General features: G+C 40.0%; 1 protein-coding gene across 1 annotated transcript; it reads right to left on the reverse strand.

Annotated features, from left to right (window-relative positions):
* dmgdh (dimethylglycine dehydrogenase) lies at positions 1-17,599 on the reverse strand. Its single transcript, XM_084746275.1, has 16 exons — positions 17,351-17,599; positions 15,723-15,891; positions 12,888-12,986; positions 12,631-12,795; positions 12,285-12,489; positions 7,435-7,683; positions 7,058-7,256; positions 6,800-6,969; positions 6,360-6,513; positions 4,318-4,483; positions 4,000-4,130; positions 1,688-1,905; positions 1,281-1,438; positions 870-929; positions 534-668; positions 1-388 (listed from the first exon to the last, which is right to left on the reverse strand). Exons 1-16 carry the CDS (start codon positions 17,470-17,472, stop codon positions 176-178), a joined length of 2,613 nt encoding a protein of 870 aa, XP_084602401.1. The 5' UTR covers positions 17,473-17,599; the 3' UTR covers positions 1-175.
* Between the last annotated feature and the right edge of the window lie 681 nt (positions 17,600-18,280).

Below are 18,280 nucleotides of genomic sequence, written 5' to 3' on the forward strand. Positions count from 1 at the left end.
GGATAAGTACCTCATACAAGCCCACTTCAAATAATCTGAACCATCCCTTTAATTTTGCATACAAACAGTTCGGTACTATGCATATATTTTTTTCAATATAAGACTCTCACTTATGTATCACAGTGAAATCGTTCTTCATTAGCTGGTGAGAAACTGATCGTGGACAGTCTGCGTTTTATGCTTTGCCCTTTGCTTTCTTCTGCAGCCGGGTCCTCGTGGGTTCGGTGAGGACTAAAGGCTCCTGGATGACCATGGCGGGGTATTTTCTACCCAGCAGTTCCACCTCCACCTTTTGGCCCACAGAGCACAGGTCCAGAGGCAGGTAGGCGAACGCCAGGCTCTGCTGGGTGCTGTAGCTGTAGGCGCCGGATGTCGTGTTGCCGACCACCTGAGGAGAAACATGAAGGGACAGCGGCTGAGTGAGAATAAGCACAAAAATAAAATAAGGCATAACAAAACAAAATAGTATGAAACAAACTAAAATAAAATAAAATAAAATAAAATAAAACAAAAGTTTTTTTTCTGTGGCTCACCTTGCCGTTGTACCACACAGTCTCGTTGCCTTCAGGGTCGATGTCATCTGTATCCAGGGTGATGTAGGACAACTTCCTCCTCAGACCTTTGGCTTTGATCTCCTGAAGTGCTGCTTTGCCAATAAAATCAGCAGGCTGGACAAACACAGACACAAACGGTGTTTATTCAGAATTTATTCATAGAGAGAATAAATCCTGGGAACTTGCATATAAACAGTTAGCAGCTGTGTCCACCGAGGTGCTTTTTTCCCTGCTGAAAATGCCCAGCTGTGAGCGTTTCAGAGCACGTCCTAACTGGATGCAGCACAAATGAGCAAACATCAGATTGCTGGTTACCTTGTTCAGTTTGATGAAATAATCCAATCCAGCCTCCAGAGGGTTGGTGTCACAGTTCATCTGTAAACGCAGACAAGTCATCAACAAAGAGTCACTCTGTCCTACTTAAAGGAATAGTTCAACGTTATTTTCTTTCTTGCCAAGAGTTAGAAACTTCTCTCATGTCTGTAAGGTGAATATGATGCAGGCAGCAGCTTAGCTTAGCATAAAGACTGAAAACAGAGAGAAACAGCTCACCATTTCCCCTGCTTCTGTATCTTAATGCTAAGCTAACCAGCTGATGGCTGTGGCCTTACATTTAACAGACAGAAATGAGAGCAGCATCAATTTTCTCATTTAACTATCTGCAGTAACATAAATAAAGGTATTTCCCAAAGTGACAAATTATTCCTTTAAATCCCACGTGTGTACCTCAGCTCCCCAGCCTCTGAAGCCCTTCTCCAGTCTGAGGGAGTTCATGGCGTAGGTGCCGAAATTGTCAATGCCTTCATCTTTTCCTGCTTCCATAATGGCTTGGTACACAGCAGCCATGTTCTTCTGGGGGATGTACAACTCCCACCCAAGCTCACCTAAACACACACACATATAGAGCATCAACACAGAGTGCATTAAGATATACTCAGCACTGAAAAATAACATGTCTGACACAACAACTGAAAACACAAAGCCTCCCGCAGCAGCCATGACTGACCAGCGGAGCCATAAAAATAATTATGAAGTGCTTAAGACTCTGTTTGTTTTATTTTAACATAGTAAGACAGACTCTGTTAGACAAAAGAACAGCATGCACAGTAATCTCACAAAGTGTGCAGCACTACCTGTGTAGGAGATCCTGATGGCTCGGATAGGAGTGCCGGCCAACTGGATGGACTTGCAGTGGAGAAATTTGAATCCAGCATCGCTCAAATCCTCCTGTGTCAGTTTCTGAAGAACTTTGCGCGAGTTTGGTCCAGCGACACCCAGAACGCCGATATCCTCTGTTACATTGCTGATGTCGACGTCGTATCCACCATCTGCAGCTTCTGCCTCGATCCACCTGAAGTCAAATCCACAGAGAAAAACCTGAAGCAGGCGAAAAGGAAATTCTAATATTCCATCATTATAACATCTCTGGTGGCGTTAATTCACCAACATATACGGGGATGTGCCAAAGAAAAAAAAAGAAAAAGGTGAAAGAAATCTGTCACCTGTCACTTTTTATGTCATTAGGATACTTAAACAGATATAGTTTGTTTTTTTTAGGTGGCTGGCATTCCTTTTTGCTTCTCCAAATTGGGGACACGTCAACCCACCATCTATTGTAGGTAATACACTGAAGTCAGATTGTATGAGGCACTTATCCATAGTCAAATAATCTAAACTATCCCTTTAACGAGGAAGGCAAGACCTTAACACGAAGCAGCATTTTAGTGGTAACACTGCATGTAAACTTGCATTTGTTTGCAAGAAAATTCCACATGGCACCTTTATCTTCTTTATCACACTATGTATTTCACATTTTGCCACATCTCAGCCACGGGTCCCACAGGGTGACGTGAACTCCTTGAACTCTTCATCTGTACTCTGTTCTCGTCTCCACCAGATGCCGCTACATAGCATTAAATAGTCCTCGCCTCCATCAGGATGTGGTAAAGTGTTGGCTCCACACTGAGAATGTAGATTAATGCATTAACATACTGCCTCCTGATTGGAGCAAACGCAGGGGCGTCGTGTTAACAGCTGCTCAACAGTTTTAGGTTTCTGCCATATACAGCCAGACGGTGAGAAAGTTTAAGTCAGCACAGCTTGTGTCAGGGGGAGTGACTGAGGACAGAGGAATTCTGTGCATGTGGCGATTGTGTCATTCTGCTCAGATGTATGAAAATTCTGCATCAAAACTGGATATTTTGTGTATATTTTTAGTTAGTTATATTTTAGTCAGTGAAAATGTACTAGTGGCATTTGAATGCAAATGACAAATTAAAAATAAATTCCTTGAACCCTTGAGTTACTGGACTCCCCAGTACCAGAAGGAAATGTTTCATTAATTTTCTCTATAGATGATATTAGGTAACTGACATGGAGCACTTTTACAGGTTGGATGGACATGAAACTCTGCCAACTGAATAATGGCTGAGTTAGAAAATATCTAGTTCCTTGTTTTAAAAAAAAAAGTCAAAGGTACAAGCCCATGTACATTAACACATCATCTAAAGCTGCTTTTTACACCAGACAAAAAACCCAGTAACATCCAGTAACATCTGGCATTACTGTGCAAAAGGACTCTGCAGTAGTCATGGGTATTTACAGATTAGATAAAAAAAAAAAAAAAGGTTAACTTGTTTACTGACAATGAGAAAGGAATCAATAGCTTAAGCAGGTTTATGCATGTTTAAAAAAAAACCTGCATATATATAAAATGGCATAAGACAATAACTAAAACTCCCAAGGTGTATTTCGGCAAGAAACATCCAACTGCAGAATTTTAAATTTAGTAACAGATTTCTTTTTGCCACTTAGGGGCAGAGGAAACAAGTCATGATGATTGGATAGATCAGGGTTCCTACATCTTTTCAAGGAACATTTTCAAGCTTTTCCGCCTCCTTACAGGTGTGGTAAATTACATATTCATATACATATACTGGGAATCGTCACTAGAAATTGTTATGGAGCAACATTTAGATTTACTGATTTGGAGTCATGCCTCTGGCCATCTGATCATCTAATAGTCACTTTCTTTTAGCTCCGTTTTTGGCCTCCACCAGCTCCCGAAGGAAGTGTATGTGACCTGAACTGCATCTCTCTGCTGCTTGGTGCAGAGCAGGCAGTATACAGTGAGTCTTCAAAGAGCAATGAGAGCATTTTCCCTCAAAACAGCTGCCGGCTATGGCTGACAGTGACGCAAGACAAGCGATGAGAGTGAACCAAAACAGGCTATAAAATGAAATTCGATCTAGCTCTGCTATAGAGCTCTATGAAGCTGGGGGGAGCAGCAGATTCAGGTGGTTATTCTCTGTAGGCTCATCGACTACCTTTATGTTCTGCTTGCGTCATCGCTGAAGGAGGTATCATGCAGGAGTATAAAAGCAAACAAATCTACTACATTAGCTACTGCTTGTCTGGTGAGATCAAGCATGTGTGTGCGTTTCACCTGAGGTCGTGACCCTCTGATCCTGAGCCTGTGATGAGCAGGAACTCTCCTGGTGTCAGCTGGGTGATGGTGACCTCAGCAAAGACTCTCCCAGCGGGTGTCAACATGTGGCTGATGTTAGTCAGACCCACCTGAAATCACACCAGTCAACGGACAGTGAGTCGTTTCAAAGCACTGAAGTGCTTTTAAAAGAAAGAAGAGGAACAGTTAGATGATGTTACAGTACTATAATGCATCAGTCTTCACTGGATTTCAATTTCGAACTGCAGGCAAACAGTTCACAGTACTGATGTTAATGGAAGGTACATGTTGTTCTACCTTGGGCATGGTGTTAGCAAACAGGCGGTCCAGCAGCTTCTGAGAGTCCTTCCCCTTCACGATGAACTTGCCAAAAGGCGTCAGGTCGATCACTCCCACCCTCTCCATCACCAGCTTACACTCTCTGCCAACTGGTCCGAACCAGTTGGTGCGTCGGAAACTGGGCCTGAGCACAACACGAAAATCCATTAACGCTTTATATCGGACTCTGTCTTTTTAATGAATATCAAATTTTCGTCCACAATTTTTATTTACTGGCCTGGTTTTATTGGTTTCATTACATAATGTCAAAGTATAATGTCTGAGCATTGTCCTTTTTTGCTCTCTGCTCCGATAACACCTAAATGAAACCTAAATGAAATGAATGAATGCATTTACACCAAAAAATTGAATTAGTTTTGGCATTTATAATTTTCAAAGTTTTTTTTTGGTAGGACATGATTTGTCCCAGTTCTTGAGAACGGCTGCTGGACCAAATTTCATGGCAATCCATCAAACAGTTGTCAACATTTCACTCAAAGCCACAAATGTTAACCTCATGGTGGCACTAGACAAAAAGTCAAGGGGATCACCATATATAGAGAGAGATATCTAAGACTTTGACATTCCCAGAGCCATGCCAGCAAAAATACAATGCAGCAAAAGCCGGGGAAAGAAAGTTACATAACGAGACTACGACTGCGGCTGAAACCTCCGTGTCACACATATGAGCCAAGTATGCAGCCACAGAGAAGGCCAGCTGAATCCAACATTCATGGCAAGACTCCAAACACTCGCCGGATTATCTAAATAAATCTATGACAGTGTGGTTTTTAAATAATGTCATGGTGCATAATTAAAAACCCATATCCTGCACAGGAGGAAGTTGTGTCCAATGCACTTATGGACAGCTATGTGCATGTGTTGTTGAATGCTAGCAGCTGTCTTGTTTTTTTGTTTTTTTTTTTAGCACGGTATCTAAATGGTTCTCTTGTGCTGCTGCTTAGAGTAAAGGGAGCTGTTAAACGATGTGTGGTGAGCTCGTCTCTGCACTATCTAACAGAAAGGGTTGGCAGGGATCTCTGCATGAGAACACATGTTTATGCTCTACTGTATACCTCCAAAGAACATCGTGTTCTCAAACATTTATTCTGACACGCATACATCTCCACCAGACACTATTAGAACTTCTTTCTTTACGCATTGGTTTGTACTATCTCAACAACCATCGCTATATTCTCTGTCTTTCTCCACAGTGATGATGAGAGGGCGTTGTATAGTAAAACAGGAAAGTAAATGTGGTGTGGCTAATTGGAGGGCTGCTGCAGCAGTTAGCAATTAAATTAAAAACAGTTACGAAACAGTTAGCAGAACATTTTGTTCAGATGTTTACTTCTCGATGTGGCTGCTATTGTTGAGGTTGGTGTCTTGCCAAGTACACACATTCTGCACTCAAGTAGAAATACAGGTACTTGTCAAGTAAATTAGAAGGACAAATACAACTTCTTTGGTCAAGTAAAAGTAAAAAGAAGATCCTTTGAAATGTACTCAAAGTATAAAAGTAAAAAGCAGCTCTGAAAGATATTTCTACTGGCTGTTTCTGTGCAACGATAAATAGAGCTCACCCTTTCTCCAGTTAAGCCTCCCTTGCTTGTCTGTCTCATCTTCTTATTTTATCATCTTGATACACTGTTTTCATCTTGTTGCGTCTTAATCGTAGTTTAAGACTCTCAGTCATCCAGGTCATGGAATTCATAAGTATTCATAAGAAAATGAACTTGCTTGGGTTCTTGAAGACGTTTCGCCTCTCATCCAAGAGGCTTCTTCTGTTCTAACCGACCAGTGGGGAGTTTGTTGTTGAAATTAGTCTTGATGGTGGGAAGGCAGTGTACAATGACTTAAAATCAAAATAATTTCAATCAAATGAATTAAAACTAAACTAACAAGACTGTTCTGAAAATCTAAGGAGTGGAAAGTATATATATTTGTGTTCAAATATAGGGATTAAATGTAAAAAGAATGCTTGTTAATGTAATATTTCAGACTCTGGATGGATGCCTTACTTGTATTCAACATCATCTCCAGGTTTGTAGAACCAGTGAGGTTGTTCCCAGCCAGCGTGAAAGCCCATGGACCCTTTGTTCTTCAGCAGCTCGTACAGGCCGCTTGTCCGGTGGGTTGGTCGACCGGCGAAACGCTCCTCCTTGGGGTAACCGACTGGGGAGAACACAACAACGAGTTAAGTGACACTAAAAGGAGAGTTAGACAACAGCTAACATTAGTGAATACTTCACTTTTATCCCGAAATATGGCCCAGATTTTCACCATCCATTGTCTTTTTAGGTGCTGATTAAATTATAACAATACTCAGATTCCATATGTTATATATCGTGAAACCGGAAACACAGCAGTACAACATCCTTTTGATAAATCATTTAAGCTTCCCACCCTGAGCATGACGTGTATTATGAATGAAAGTCCTATTGTCTTTTGTTCTTCTTACCTACATTGTTGAAGCCATAAGATTCTCGTGCTTTGGCACACATGAAAGGCACGTCTGCCCATTTGCCATAGCGGTTGGGGTCACATTCAATCAGGTCGTAAGGAGGTTCTCCATTTGTGATCCAGTCACTCAGGAACTTTCCAATTCCACCAGCGTGGATGACTCCATACCTGAAAATAGTCCAAGCTTTGAACGTTATAAATCAGCCCTCTTGAAATGTAGGAAACACCAAACCCCCCCCCCCCCACACACACATACCCAAAGCCAATGGCAGTCCAGTAGTTGCGAACTCCTTGGTGTGGTCCAACCATGGGCAGGAGGTCAGGGGTGTATGTGATTGGTCCAGAAACAATGTTGATGATGTCAGCTTTCTTTAGCACCGGGACCATGTCCATGGCCATCTCAACATGCTCCATTATCCTGTCAAGGTCCGACTCAAACAGCTCCTTACCGAAACCTGCAGCAGCCACACAGGAAGCAAGACAGAAAACACAATGTGACATTCAACATCATTTTGATGCAACACTGAGATCAATGGGGTGAATGGTGCCTCTGTCAAATGACCTGTGCCTTGCCATAAATACACATGTACACCTGTCCTGTTTCTGTGGATAGACAAATCTTGGCAGACAGACCTGGAGGAACTCCCTCTCTGACCCACGAGTCCTGCAGCTTCATCTTCTCCATCTTTTCATACGGGCCAAATAGCAGGCCGTCTCTCTCCTGACGCAGGTAGTAGGAGCCCTCCAGGTCCCTGATGACCGCCAGCTCCTTCTTCAGAGCCTTCACCTCTGGTACTGTGGCCGTCACTACGTACTGGTGATGCACTGGGATTGTCGGGTGTTCGAACCCAATCATCTTGCCCACCTCCCGGGCCCAGAAACCTGAAAACCAGACAGATAAATGGTATTATATCAACTACGAAGATAAAGCTGGCACGCTCAGTAGTGTTTGTGTTTTTATTAAAATTTACCAAAATACCAACGTTGTTCACTCTGAATGATGTAATTATGATGATTCTGTAAAGCTGGCCTGCTCCCAGTGTACCCATCTGTTACAGTATGTTCTCCATAGGCTCCACGTTTTATTGCCCTATAATAAAGGGTTTATGTTTCCTGGAGGACACACAAAGTTTGATGAATGACTCTGTTGTATGTAAAAAGTTACGCCCCCTTCGACGCCCCTCTTTCACCATTTGGTAGGAACAGGGAATTATTTTTTTCCTCCTAAACAGAATGCATTTTATGTGGTGGTTTTCAACAGGATTAAATAAATGTTATTTCACCCAGATGGGCGTGGTTTTGCAGGATGTAGCAGTGCCCTATTCATGTCTACAACATAAGATCAGTTTATTTCATCCATGTCAAGTTATCAGGGACATTAGACATGATCACGGTGAAAACTATCCAGCACATAAGAGCAACATTAGCATTCATTTGAAGATGTGATTCTGGTGACCCGAGGTAAACGTTCATTCTTCTTTCAGGTCTGTTTTGGTCTCCACCAACTCCTGGGGGAAATAAGTCACCCTTTAGCAGTTGTCGTCATTCACCAGCGAGTTGCTAACCATCTCTGTGCTCCCACTGGTGCTGGGCAGGTACTGTACATTGGGTTTTTAGAGGTTTTTCAATACAAACAGTGGACTGCTGTGGATGAAAATAATGCTAATGACAGCATGAGAGCCACACAACAAACATGCTGTGTTTTGAGTCCGCAAACAGGACACTTACCAAAGATCAATGTGGACCTTGTGCCAGTTTAGCTGCTGTGACCTGCAGGCCAGAGCCTGTTAGAGCACTGAAAACTGCTGATCTCTGTTATCTTATGTGTTGCAAGAGTGACTCTTATAAACACTGATCTAAAAATTCAACCTCAATTTAAATAAACCACCACTTGAAATCAATTATACTTCAAATGGTGTAGTAAATTTGATTAATTATGTGGAAGTCTGCAGCCAATTAACATTCCACCTCCTAAATTTATTCTGTATGTGCTCCATATGTGAACTTTATCTAATGGTGAGGGATGGGGTTGGGGTGTATACACAAATGATAAGGTCCCTGGCAGTTTAGGCAGGAGCTGCAAAGGAACATGTTTACCAGATGCCTGCAAACAGGGCCGATTCACTGGGTTACCCAGAAATAGTGATGAATGAGGTCAACAAGCTCACAGAGGTAAAACAACCTTTTAAACCTTTAAACCAACCGTAATGGATAAACAGTTGAAATACTAAGTAATGCATCAACTGTTTCAACTCCATTGAAAACGGAGTTAGATAATAGTAATTAATAAAAATGGTTGAAATAAATAGCTAATAATGTAAGAAAATTATTAAAGTAATTAAAAGTAATGGTAACTCAACGGTTGAGTTGGTCAACACATTGCCTTCCTCCTCCTGGTCACAAGACTAATATATTGAAACTGATCCTATGGAGTGACATTCCCAGGAGCATGACCTCTGACCTTCATTTAGGGTCTCATCAGTCAGTGAGGTTAACTCTATAGGGAAGATGGGGTAAAGACTACGCTCCAGATCACCCCAAAGTTTGAGCTTCAACAATGGGTTTGAGTTTGTGAAAATGAGAAAGGGGAGGGAGATGTTAGCTGGACGAAAGGAGTGGTTTAGGTTTTGGACGAGACTAAGTGGGTCGGCAGTAGAGATCAGGAGAGATAAATTATGGGTTTTTTAAAAAAAAAAAAAAAAAGGCCTAGAAGAAGCAGGGAGAGAAAGTTTAACTAAAGATGGTTGGTGTTATGCAACCTCAAAAACAGCCACTTAGGGTAATGAGTTTAAAACAATAATGTGAGCAGAATGCACCAAAAAAAAGACTGAGATTGCTACTGTTTGTGGGGAGTTGTTTTCTTGCTATGTGGGATTTTCAGGGTTGAGACTTTAAACTAGCTGCTTTCCTGCAGGAGTTAGTCCTGCAGCCGGCAAAGACGCAGCATCTGTTGTTAATCTTCAAACCACACAAACAAACTCCACATACAAAAGTGACCTTAATTCTGCACAAGTACCTGCAAAGGACTACATTTACCCACTCCATAATGGCAGATCTGACCTGAAAATGTTAACTTTGCTTACTGTGGGAAAGCAGTTCATACAAACAGATAACCAGGTGTGTTTGACATGTCAGTCCCTGGAGACAGAAAGCAAGAAAATGCTGCAAACTGTGTGTCAGGACAGGAGGAGTGCATGTGCTGCTGCCTCAAGATTGGACGAAATCTGAACTATTGGCCTGTTTGGATTGGCTGCCGGACACAGTGAAGGCAAAAGGCCAACGGCCCAAAACATTAACTGGCTTCAACCAGAGTACAGAATGTGCACATTTAGGGAAAATATATGAAGCAGAAAGATTTGAATGAGTTAGAGAACGTCTGTTCTGCAAGATATTTATGATGCAATTTCCAATTTAACGCTTGTGTGTGCCCTAGAACATTTTAAAGGACAAAGTTTTTGCATTGCAGCAACACAAAATGCACTTTTTCTCTGGCCTTTAGTGCTTTTTATCCATCTAGATTTTTTTGGTATGAGTTGCAGTAGAATCTACTGCAAAAAGAAAGTAAACTATGCAGCTCGCATCAAAAAATCTGGATAGATAAACAGCTCTACAGGCAAGGGGGAAATGTAGATATTGTTGATTTTGGGATGAACTGTCCCTTTGAGTAATGTTAACAAATGTCTCTTATTACATTTATTAAAGATTTATTTGCTAATTAGATTATTAACCAATATTAGTATATGATTCATAAAAATGTTAATTAACATTTATATCATGAAGTTCACAACCAAGTCATGTCATTAAGAGAAAAACATTTTTTTGTAAATGTTGTAATTATCCACTTACTTGTCCATCCTTCAACTTATGACTTATTTTTGGTAAAGGTTGAAATAAGTGGACATAATCCACGGTCTACATGTACAAGTTATACCACTGTACTACATGCTAAATATCGGTCTCTTCAAACCAACAAAACTCCATTGCCAAAATCAGTCATTTTAACTCAACAGAAAAAGGGGTGGCTGGTCTACCGCTGCCTTAGTGTATGTTTGTGTTACTGTGTGACGTTGTTGAATCCGAACTAAAGTTTTAAAACATCACACAGTAACACAAACAAACTAACCAATGGAGAGGCAGAGGTAAAGCAGCAACTCCTGTGTTCTGCAAGGTAAAATTACCAATTTCACCAATGGAGTTTGGTTGAGTGAGAAAGATCAATATTTAGCTTCTATATCAGTGGTTTCCCATTGGAAAAGTCTGTCTAATGAAAATGTACTAAATACAGCGTGCATTTAAAATTATGTTGTTGTTTCTTTACGTGCATCTTGTTTAACTGTTACTTAACTTCCATGTTATCCATACTATTGATGCATACCTCATACAACCCTACATCACATAATCCAAATGATCCCTTTAAACATGCAATCTGAATGAATGCTGACACGTTGTCACATGAATTTTACAATATTTTTTAGGTCTGAACAGCAGTTGCTAACCTGACTGTTCCCGCAGAGAAAATGTGACTAAGGAAAATCTGAATGACCTATATACATAGATACATGTTACACAACCTCCTCTACAGACAGAGGAGAGACTGAAGCAAATTCCTGAACCGTGCCAAATAAACAAGCAACAGCAGCAGGGATGAAAGAAGTCTTTGCCAACAAAATCCCCCCAGAACTGGTATGACCCAGTTCAAGCCAAAAGCTTGTTTCGCTGAACTCTGCAAGCAGTGAGCGGTCTGTGTGGGCAAAGGTTACAGAGTGTCTCCAGATAACATCATTAATACAGCAGAGACTGCAGGATGTGCCTGAACTGTGTCCTAATCAGCAGAAATGATGAGAAACATTGCAGTTGAGTTGAGTTCATGACACTTTTCCACTGTTCTATGTGTTAGCAGGAAATGTGATTAAAATTTACCACCTCAAAGGACAACAAAGTAAAATTCGCCTTACTTGTGTTTATTTTAAAAGTGACGTGTTTCATGTAGTAATAAGAAAGTATCCAAACTTTTAAACGCCTTGTGAAACACCACCAAGCCCAAAACAAAGTGCATGTTAAAAGGGATAGTTCTATTTTTTCAAGAGGGGTTGCATGAGCCAGTGTATTTCCTCCAGTAGATGGTGGTCGACATGCCCCCAGTTTGGAGAAATAGCAGGAGTGCAGGTGGCAAACAGGAAGGATGTCGACCGCCACCTACTGTAGGTGATACACTGACTATGGATAAGAACCTCATACAATCTCACTTCAAAAAATCCAAACTATCCCTTTAATGCACTCTCTACATGTTGCAAATCTGAAAAACATGACTGAAAGCAGACACGGATGCATAAACTGAACTTTTAACTGCTGTTCTTGCCTGTAATTTCACCAAAGATCAAATAAGAAACATCTAAATTTTCCATGTTTCTGAAAGACGCACGAGACATTTCTGTGTAATTCTGTTTTATGTGCATTTGGAATGTAAACCTTCATGTACGAACCTGTTGCGTTGACAATGCGATTTGCGCGGATAGTTCCGTGATTAGTCTGTACGTCCCACTTGCCGTCAGAGGTTGGGTTGAGCGCAGTGACCGGAGCTGAGTTGTATATTTGGGCACCGTACATACGAGCACCAGCAGCCAGAGCCATTGTCAGAGAGTACGGGTCAATGTGGCCATCTCCCGGGGTGTACAGACCTGCCAACACCTGAAAACATAGAGAAACCTTCATGTAACAACAAAATATTCACCGTTATCCATAATGAGCAAGTGATTCTTGATCTATTTCCAAATTCACGTTTCAGTTGATGACATTAAAGTGCAGAATGTTGTCATGGTTCGTACAGACCTTGTCTATATTGAGCAAAGGGAAAAGTTCGTGGACTTTCTCTGGTCCGATTAAATACTGCGGCGTCACATGCCAATGCGTGCGGGTCATCTGGTATCTCATCTCATCCACGCGAGCCGGTGTTGAAGCAATTCGGACACTGCCGGGCTGATGAAAGCCCACGGCCTGCAGAGAAATGACAATACGAATGACATATGACCACAGATATACACCTCACACACACATCAAAGTCATGAAAGATGAGCGAGACGCGTCACCTGTCCAGTTTCAGCCTCCAGGCTCTCATATAATTTAATACTGTCATAGTGGACTTTCTTCACGTTGATGCCTGGATGATAATATGTTGTCAAACCAGCCTGAAATACAAAAAGAAAAAACAACAATTAACCATGACACATGATGAGAAAATACAAAACACTCACTCCAACTTAAAGCTGCACTAACAGTTTTTGGGGGACCATAAAAAAAAAAACTATGAAAAAGTAATAGCTGTTTTTACAAGTGATTTTTGGGCGCAACTACACGACAAAGGCCTGGACTTCAGCATCGGTCCATCTGACATATGCTTTCTTGTGTAACTCCATGTTGATGTCTTGAACCAGAGTTAACAAAAAACAACGGTGGTTGAAATAAAATGTCTCATGTTCAACAATCATAAATGTTGAGCGATACAAGTCCCAACCCCAAAGTGACTGCACTTTTTCTTTTGTTCAGCAACAAAAAACTCTTAGTTATGATTAAGTAAAGATCATGGTTTAGGTTGAAATGGGCACTAATACAAGATCTTTCACAGGGACAACTCCTCTAACAAATATCTGGCTTTTTAGCTGCTAAATGATTTACAGTGTTTACTAGTGATTCCTAACTTTGTCAGAGCTCTTTTGCTGAAAAAAAAAAAGATGCTGGTTGCATCTGGAAACAACACTAATGACAGTGAACCAAAAGAGTAAGGTTGTGGGTTGTGGGTGTCAGGTGACGATTTTTTGTGGGTTTGTCACTAAGACTGATCCCTGTCACATTACACATAGTCATTTAATCCACTGTAAATATATCAGTATTGATTATAGCAGCTTCAATACCCGGTCCAAGCATTTTAACACATCTCTAAACAATTCCATAATAAAACGCTGTGAATGAAAAACTAATTGGGATAATTTGTTTTTACTTCAGACTGTCTTTGTTCAGGGTGTCTACCTGTATTAGCAAATTCATGTATGACTAATAACTTTTTAATGACACAATTTTGTGCAAATGTTCCTTTTACCAGGTTCATCACAGCCTCTTACCTTTAAACTGACTATAATTAATAAAGATACATAGATGGTAGCGTGTCAAATTCTTCTTTATGTCTACACTTCAGACAGCATGGCTGTGTGTGTTAATCTCCCCTTATCTGTAAGTTTCCTGCAGGTGTTTCAGTTCCCTCTCACAGCCAAAACACACGGCATCTAAAGTAAATAATTTCAGTCATTTTCCAATCAAAAATGTCAAACATTTGCTTTCAGCTTCTTCACTGTGAGGATATGCTGCTTTTCTTTGTCATTTATGACAGTAAATGAAGAGTCTTTGGGTTCTGGACTGATGGTTGGACAAAAGAAGCAACTTGAAAACATCACTTTGGGCTCTCAAACTATTGTGATAAGGATTTTTTACATTTTATAGACTAAACTATTAACTGAGAAAATAATCCGTGGATTAATTGATAATAAAAATACTCCTTAGTTGCAGTCTCTCTAGCAACTTGTCCAACGTGCCTCTCACCCAGTGCACACTGGGAAAGTCTCCAGCCCAGACCCACGATGAAGAGAGTAACTGAATAAGAGAAAGTCCCCTTCTGACATGTCAAATGTGTATTAATAGAATTACAGTAAAGTGCTTGCGAGGAAAGAGTAAGTGGGTCAAGACCTCAGACGCCTTGACAAACTTATAACAGCTGCACTCGATGGATACGACGAGATGACTGAATGAGAGAGCTGGCTGTAAACACCTAAACTAAACGAGGCTGTCGAGGAAGAACCGCTCAATACTAGTGCTTTACATTTCCTAGTAGAATTAAAGCCTTGGTGGCCAGTTGGGATAATATCTGACAGTAAAAAATGTCTGACTGACATATTTTTGGATAATTACAAAAATAGCAAATAAAAAACAAAACAAAAAGAAACATGTTGACATGTTGCGAATCCATGTTTTACAACTGCCAAGCAAACAAAGATGATTAGGAAGAAGTTAAAAATTAAAGGAAATAGGGCTGAAACAATTGGTAAATTAGTTCAAACTCATTTTTCAAGCAAAAATGCTAAATATATTTTAGTTGTGGCTTCTAAATTGTGGGGATTCAAAGCCTTTCTTTGTCATAAATGATAGAGAATGAAATACACTTTGGTTTGGTTTGCACTGACTATGGATGAATACTTCAAATAACCCGAATTATCCATTTTAAAATGTCACTTCGGGCATATTTTTCTACTTTTTGACATTTCATGAGCAAAAAAGATAGATTGAGAAACAATGTTGATAGAAGGATTGTGGTATGGTGACGCAAAGATACTGAGTTGCACCAACCAAGGATTAAGTTTTGAACCCAATGGTTTAACTTGGTACATGGTTTGACTTTATTTTATGATGCCCCAAACTTTTAAACTTGCTTAAAATTGAGAAAGATTCAATTTAAACCTCTCGTAAATATTAATTTAGTTGTCACTCTAAACCTAGAATTAAATTTAATTCTGTTGTGCCAAAAAACCCTCAAATTAAACTTTGATTCAGTATTAACTTTGAGATGAACTGAGGAAAATAATGTGCTGAGCTCCATGAGTAGGCTAATTAATGTTTTAGCTAACTAGTAAACAATGTTGTGTTGTTGTTGTTTGGGTTAGCAAGCTTATTTTAGCTAAACTCTGTTTAAAACTAATCTTATATTAATAAATTCATCTTTGTTGTTGCAGCCCAGTCTACGTGACACAGACCACCAGGGTCTTCCATGACAAATAGCCATTTACAACCTTTGTCCACCTTCACATTCATGAACTTTAGGACCCTTCAGACTAGCAGAGTCTTCTTCGTCATAAAAAAGTGGACTTTGTCAGACGTACAGCGTGCCAGGTGGATCCAGCCGTCAGCTCAGTCTTCTCCAGCAGCACCACATCCTTCATGCCAGCTTTGGCGAGGTGATACGCCAAGCTGACCCCCACACATCCACCGCCAATGACGACAGTCTCTGCGGTGTCTTTCAACCTCTTTCCCAACACTGATGATGCATTACTGAAAGACAGAAGGAAAGGCAAGACTATTTATATTCATGATTAATCGGTCAATCATTTTCTCTCTTAATCAAATATAATGATCATAGTTGTCAAAAGAAATGTGAAAAACTTTGTTTCCCATAATGTTCAGTTTCCTGATGGTTGTTCAGACACATTCAGACTCATTATCACTAACTGTTAGCATTTAACAGGCGGCTCCATTTATGCCCCAAAATATATATATTTAAATAATTCAATTAATATCATAACTGTGCAACGACTAGTTGACTACTGGCTCGAATTGATGGCTACTAGTTGATTAGGAAAATATTTAATTGGAAGCAACCCAACTTTCCACAATATGTTATTTTATTTTATTCTTCACAACCATCTGGTGATCCACAGAAAGTGTCTTGTGACCCCCTTGGGGTTCCTGACCCCCACGTTGAGAACCACTGTCAGAAAGGACTAAAAAAAACCTCAGGGTCTGAGAAAAAAAAAAAATTCTCTTAAGTAATGTGATTCTTTATTTTATTATTCCTGTATTGATTTTGTATATATGTAAATAAGTAGCACCTACTCAAAGGTTCAAAACTTAAACTGCACAATTTAAATTTCAAGCTCAATTGTGAATGTGAAGGATGTTAATTTAAAGGCTCTGGGGCTCTGTTAATTTTGGTCTAACATCTTTTTTATTTATTATTTCCGTATGGCACTAGACTGATGAGCAGGAACAACTAAAGTTTTAATTTGACAAGTATTTTATTGACAAATTTTATATGCAGTATTGCAATGATGTTCCTGAAATATAAGTCAGACAGGCTGACTGCTGTGATGTGCATTGTTTTTGGAAATATCGGTCATGGTGTGCAGTCTCTGTATGATTTGGTTTGTGTATGATTCAACTTTTGTTTTGTTGTCTAGTGTTAACAAAGCAAACAAAAACTACAATAAATCTTCGCAGTATTTGTAGAATCGCAATAAATATCAAATCAGCACCCAAGTGTCATGATAGTATTGAATCAGGAGATAAGGGTATCGCTCCAGTCTTAAAAGAAACCAGAAAGTATTCACATTTCTACTGAAATCAGAGAATTTGGAGATTGTATCTCAAAAAATGACTCAAAACGATCAACTTCTCATTGATTAGTCGACTAATCACAGCTCCAACATGCACCTCAGCTGTGTGTTTACAGTGTGCAACAACTTGAAACTGCTGTCACACATGCAACCAGACATGCCACATTGAAGTCTGCATGTTGAACATGTGTTACATGATGCAGATCCACCATGAAACTATGCTGACTTGGAAAAACTCTGCATAAAGTCTTGTTGCATGGATCGATCATCTGTGCAGCTTTACGCACATTTCACGCACCGATCGTTGATTGTAGCTATTTATACCCTCATTTATGACAAACTGCACGACCAAAGCGTGTTTCATGAAGCTAACGTGAACACTAAATCGATCACCTCACCTCTGCTCAGCATGTTTTCTTGTCGTGCAGCTGATGGTCCTTTCAGGAAGACGCGCGATGCCTCGACACGCGGTTAAATCTCTCCGCAACTGAGAGTTGATCAGGTTTAATATCCGCGACATGACTGAGGTAATATTTTAAAAACTATAAAGGAACTATAAGTCAAAGCATAACCTGCCCCCCTGCACCTCAGTGAACCCCTGCACTGCACCGTGTAGTTACAAATATCCCACTTTTGCACTGACAGGCGCGTTGGCACGCCCTCAGGTCGAGGACCAAGAAACTTTACCCTGATCAACCCTCAGTCAACTTAACACTTTGTGTGCCGCGGCTGCAAATGTAGGTCACACAGACCCTCAGATACATGTGTGAGTGAATGGTTTCAGTATAGTTCATTTTAATTTAACTATTATAAAAGTCACACATTTACAAGAGATTAACAAGAGTCTACAGCCATGTTAGCAGCTCAGCTGTGCTTCACGTTAAAATCACTAGTGAAGTACATACATTAGTAAAACTTTACAAAAAGCACTGTTTCTTTGTGTAATTTATTATCATCTGTTTTATTTATTTGCATTTTTATCTATTCCTTGGTATACCTTTACTGACAGAGGTAGTTTGAGTAATTTGTTGGTGTAGGCAACGCTTGCAAACCTTGTGGAAAATAAAATAAAAACTTGGACACGAAAAAGTACTGGTTCTGCAGTAAAGTGGCCAATGTGACTCACGATCAATGCAGTAGAGAAGAAGAATAAAACAAATTTCCACCTGGCATAAAACAAATTTTAACACACAAATTTGTATCACTTGTTATAATAAATTAGAAGAAGAAACTTTATTTATATATCACTTTTCAAAACAGGGTTACAAATTGCTTCACAGACATAAAAATAGAAATTACATAGTGCAATTACAAATTGAAATAATAAT

The sequence above is a fragment of the Lutjanus erythropterus genome, chromosome 20 (assembly GCF_056507025.1).
Source record: "Lutjanus erythropterus isolate fLutEry1 chromosome 20, fLutEry1.hap2, whole genome shotgun sequence".
Lineage (NCBI taxonomy): Eukaryota > Metazoa > Chordata > Actinopteri > Lutjaniformes > Lutjanidae > Lutjanus > Lutjanus erythropterus.